Source organism: Quercus suber, unplaced genomic scaffold, assembly GCF_002906115.3.
Source record: "Quercus suber isolate HL8 unplaced genomic scaffold, Cork oak 2.0 scaffold_1204, whole genome shotgun sequence".
Taxonomy (NCBI): Eukaryota; Viridiplantae; Streptophyta; class Magnoliopsida; order Fagales; family Fagaceae; genus Quercus; species Quercus suber.
In genome coordinates this window covers 36,510-41,465 of record NW_027070600.1, presented here as the reverse complement: position 1 = coordinate 41,465, position 4,956 = coordinate 36,510, and the positions used below count along the sequence as shown (strand labels likewise).

General features: G+C 30.9%; 1 protein-coding gene across 1 annotated transcript; it reads left to right on the top strand.

The window, feature by feature from the left end:
- Positions 1–329: 329 nt before the first annotated feature.
- LOC112026447 (auxin-responsive protein IAA14) lies at positions 330–4,694 on the top strand. Its single transcript, XM_024059140.2, has 5 exons — positions 330–788; positions 1,139–1,362; positions 3,850–3,985; positions 4,205–4,266; positions 4,373–4,694. Exons 1-5 carry the CDS (start codon positions 535–537, stop codon positions 4,408–4,410), a joined length of 714 nt encoding a protein of 237 aa, XP_023914908.1. The 5' UTR covers positions 330–534; the 3' UTR covers positions 4,411–4,694.
- Positions 4,695–4,956: the final 262 nt, after the last annotated feature.

Below are 4,956 nucleotides of genomic sequence, written 5' to 3'. Positions count from 1 at the left end.
ATATCAAAGAAATTCAAAATTAAATTGGTATTTATGTTTGTTCTCAGCTGAAAAGTGAAAATACTTCCTTGGGCCAAACATATATGTGACAGTTGACTGAGGAAATGGATTAGGGCATATTTGGAGAGAATCCCACAGCCACTAGCTCCAAACCCAATCAATCAATCATGCACGTCGGCAAAATCATATGACATCAAAGACAGTTAAATCCTGGAAGATCAACGTCCCAATTATCTCCACGTGTCAGCACACAAGACATCTGATGCTGGACATGTCGTACACATGCAGCCGCAGACACAAACTTCCACGCAGTTATATTATTGGGGTCTCTCTCTCTCTCTCTCTCTGTCTCTATAGCTAAGAGCCTAAGCAACACATAATAATAGAAGTACAAGAAGAAGAAGCTAAAGCCTCTAATAAGAAGAAACAAATTATAGGAAAGCAATTAGTCTAACCTAAATATCATATAGTAGCTATTTGATTCTAAGTTACTTGTTATTTTTTCTTTTTTTGTGTCCACAACCGGACTTTCTCATGGAAGTTAGCCGGAAAATGACGAACGTGCTAGGCACTGAGCGTGATTTGAACTTTAAGGAGACTGAGCTGTGTCTTGGATTGCCTGGTGGTGGTGGTGGTGGTGCTGGAACTACTGAGCCTGAGACTCTCAAAGCTACCGGAAAAAGAGGCTTCTCCGAGACTGTTGATCTGAAACTTAACCTTCAGTCCAAGGAAGATAGCAACAAGAATATTGTTTCAAAGGAGAAAAACCCGGCAAAGCCACCAGCCAAGTAAGCCATCAACTCTATCTCTGATTTTTTTCAATAGAAATTCTAGTCACTTTAAATATGCTCTATGGGGTTAGGCTATCATGCCCAAATACTATTATTATTGTACTGTTATAGTTGATAGTATTAGAGATGTATTAACACATTTTATCTTTTAGAAATTTTTAGGACATATTTCTATTGGATAAAAAAGCTGCTTATTTTATAGTCAACATTATCAACTTCTTTTCTTTTACTTTCATGTTTATTTTTGGCAATATTCATCAATACCAAAAAAATACAGCTTTTAGGGTTTGATTTATAGTTTTGTTAAAGAAGGAGGAAGAATTTAAAAGGGTAATTATGGATTTCAGGACACAAGTTGTGGGATGGCCACCAGTTAGATCGTACAGGAAGAATATGATGGCTCAGAAGAATACAAGTGAGGAGGGAGAGAAAGCAAGCAGTGCTGGTGCAGCCTTTGTAAAGGTTTGCATGGATGGTGCACCATATCTTCGTAAGGTGGACTTGAAAATGTACAAGAGCTACCAAGAACTATCTGATGCCTTGGCCAAGATGTTCAGTTCCTTTACCATGGGTGAGTCTAGTAATTGTTGCCTATAGGAGAAATATAGAGAACATGATTTTTTATTTTATTTTATTTAGGTAGAAAACAAGACTATAAAAATTCATGGATTATATGATTATTATTATTATTTTTTTTTTTTTTTTGTCAGGGGCGGCGCTAGTCTATATTCAGGGGGTTCAAATGAACCCCCTGACTTCAAAAAAAAAAATTTATATATATATAAAATATTTGTTCTTTGTTAATTTAATACTTTAATTTATTTTTAAAAATATTTTTGCACACTCTAAACTAAATTTTGCACATCTTTATTACAAGTATTTCAAACTCTAAGAATAAAAAGTAAGTCTTTGTGAATTGTGTCACTCTTTTTTATAAATTTATATTATGTGTGTGAGTGTATCTAATATTTATTGTGTACATTACTTTTTATTATAGTTTTATTTGTGTGAATTACAATGTGTATAGATGTTTGTGTGGATAATATAAATATAATATAAATTTATATAATTTAATAATTAGGAAATAGAAATGGTTTGTTACATGTGTGTGTATTGATAATAACTTTTTGTTATAAAATTAGTAAAATTTTAGAAAAAAATTGTAAAGTTAGTGTTTGTCCAAGTATTTGATTGGTTAAGTAAACATGTAGTGTATAATTTTATGTATGAATGAGTGTGGTTATGTGCGTCAATAATTAATACAAAGCTAATGAGTTTAGTTTTGTCATTTAGTTTAAAATATTTTTATAAAAAAAATAACAATTGCATAAAAATAAAAATGTTAGATAAACTTAACAAAATAAAATAATCATAGGCTCATAGCTACCCACATTTGTAAGAGATACTCATAATGAACTATCATATAATAATTAAAAATTTGAGAGTTTGTAGCAGAAAATTGTAAAACTTCATGTATTAATATTTTTTTGTCAATAACTCAATATATTCAAGTTCTTTTTTTATTAAAATTTTTTAATGACCCCCCTAAATAAAATTTCTGGAGCCGCCACTGAGCTAGCCTCATGATAATTATGGCTAAAGGTTGGACTTAAATGAGGCCTAGACATATAGTCTAGCGTAGAAGAAAGAGGATACTGAAGTATTCCTTTCCCTAGCTCCTTGCACAAATGACTGATCACATTATTTTTTTAGTATTTCTTTTTAACTAATTTACTCTAACTTTTTATAAACTATTATACTATGTAATATAATAGTAAATTCATGCAAATAACTTTTTTCCATCCTCCCATTATTATTCTCAACAAAATAAAAAGTTTCTATCCTTCACTTTTACATCTTTCCAACCAAAAACACACGAAAGAAAACTAAATATTTTCTATATCTCACTTTTTCATCTCCCAACTAATATATCTCTAGTGTAGATTACAATATATACAACAATGAAATTTAGGTATTTTTGCTAAATCCAAAAGTTTCCATATAAACATGGTACATTACATGATAAATGAGTTTCTATTTCTGTTTTCATCCACATTGGGATTCTTTTCATCCATTTGCAAAAGATATAATTTTGTTAAAGAGTTGAGTATCAATAGAAATACTGGCCAAAAAACAGAAATACTGGCCTATTCCTATTTCTAAATTACTTGAAATAAGGTTGCATTTGAGAACAAGGATTTAGATTTACAAAAAGGGGATTTGGAATGCATTGATTGAATCCCATGAATTTTAAATCCTTCGACTTGAATGTCTTGATCATTTATATGGTCAAAAGTATTTGAAGTCCAATTTCATTGATTTTAAAGCAATGATACCTACACAAAAAATTTCACAACATTTTTCATAGCAATTAAGTTGACTAAAATTTCACTACATTTTTCATAGCAATTGAGTTGGCTAACATTTATTGGTTCTCCTCCGTACTTACCACTAACATCACTTTTTAACCTACCATAACAATCACCCACTTTTGATTTTAAGCATCCTTACCTTAGGTTTAGTTTTGAAAACGAAAAATAAAAATGAAAACAGATACAAAATTATCAAAGAACAAAGCTGACCCAAGTTTCTCAAAAAAATTTTTTTTTTTTTGGTAGGAGGATTATATGATTTTTCAAGCTCCATAAGTAATAATCATTGATCCAAAAGAAAGAAAAAAAATATTTTGAAAAGCTATTAACAGTTTCCAATAGATATCCATGTGTATGCATGAGAGATCTCGACCCCAACATCATTAATATAAAATAAAAATAACAACCTCCCATTCAGGTAGGTCTTATTTTGTATTTCATGGAACAGATTGATTATTTGCAAATTATGTTATAAATACATAATTAGTCGTAAGTTAATTAAAAAGTTCTATTTTGTTGTCTTTTCACCTTGTGTAGATGTGGAAAAGAACATATGTTAGAGCAAGTGGAACTTGAAATGATATGATTGATTGCATATTACAAGCTAGCTTTTTATCACTTTATTGTTGGTTTGATATTTTATGTGTAAGTAATTTATATTGTTTTTATGTTTGTTTAAATTAAAGGCAATTATGGGGCCCAAGGAATGATTGATTTCATGAATGAGAGCAAGTTAATGGATCTTCTCAACAGCTCTGAATATGTGCCAACCTATGAAGATAAGGATGGTGATTGGATGCTTGTGGGCGATGTTCCATGGGAGTAAGTACTTCATCCCTCTAAAAGAAACCCTAAGCCAAATCACATGGATAATCAAATAACTAATACAGAATATATATGGAAATATAACACATAAGCTTGCCAGCATAATATATGGAGAAAATGGAGGATTAATGTTCAGAATTCTTGTTACTTAGAAAATTTTTTAAAGATCAAGTGAAACACAACTATTAGTACTAACTCTTATTTGATTTCATACAGGATGTTTGTTGATTCATGCAAGCGTCTGCGCATAATGAAAGGATCAGAAGCTATTGGTCTTGGTATGTATATTCAAAAATACATTATTTGGTCTAGTTTAACTATTTATATTTTTGTAAATTTTTATATGTAAGACTATAATTAATGTAAATTTGTTTTAACTTTCAGCACCAAGAGCCATGGAGAAGTGCAAGAACCGTAGCTGAACTATGCTTAGCTTAGCCAACTCTTGCATCCATGAGGACTTATACGTGAAGGCACTTTTGCACGAGTTGGATCGATCGAGCAGGGTGCATGTTCTTTTGTTTGTGTTTGTTTGTTTGTTTGTTTTTTTTTTTTTTTTTTTTAAATTTGATCGTATATAGATATCAAAGGATCTGGACATTTGTAATAGACAAGAAGCAATGATAAACTTAGCCCGATTGTCTGCCTTGTTTATTGCTAATGGTTTGTTTAATAATCACCTATTTTGATGTTGTTTGTTGCTGTCTCTGCTGTCCTAGTTGTTTGTATGTTTTATTCCTTCAATTTTAATGCTACTTATATTTTTTTTATTTTCATGAAAAGATTCTTCATATACCTTATTTTCCTTTCAATTCATTAATTTATTGAGAGTTATTATTGTTTTTAGGTGAGGAAGGTATTAAAAACCAGGACCCAAATGTGGTAGGGAACAAGACCATGTGCATGTTGATGGGGCTTGCATTCATGGCCATTAGTTTATGGAATTCGTATTACCAGTTGGGACACAC

Excerpts from the sequence above, each read along its gene's own strand:
- LOC112026447 (XM_024059140.2), top strand. The coding sequence starts at position 535 with ATGGAAGTTAGCCGGAAAATGACGAACGTGCTAGGCACTGAGCGTGAT. Across the intron at positions 789-1,138 it reads CCGGCAAAGCCACCAGCCAA|GACACAAGTTGTGGGATGGC; the intron begins GTAAGCCATCAA and ends TATGGATTTCAG. Across the intron at positions 4,267-4,372 it reads ATCAGAAGCTATTGGTCTTG|CACCAAGAGCCATGGAGAAG; the intron begins GTATGTATATTC and ends TTTAACTTTCAG.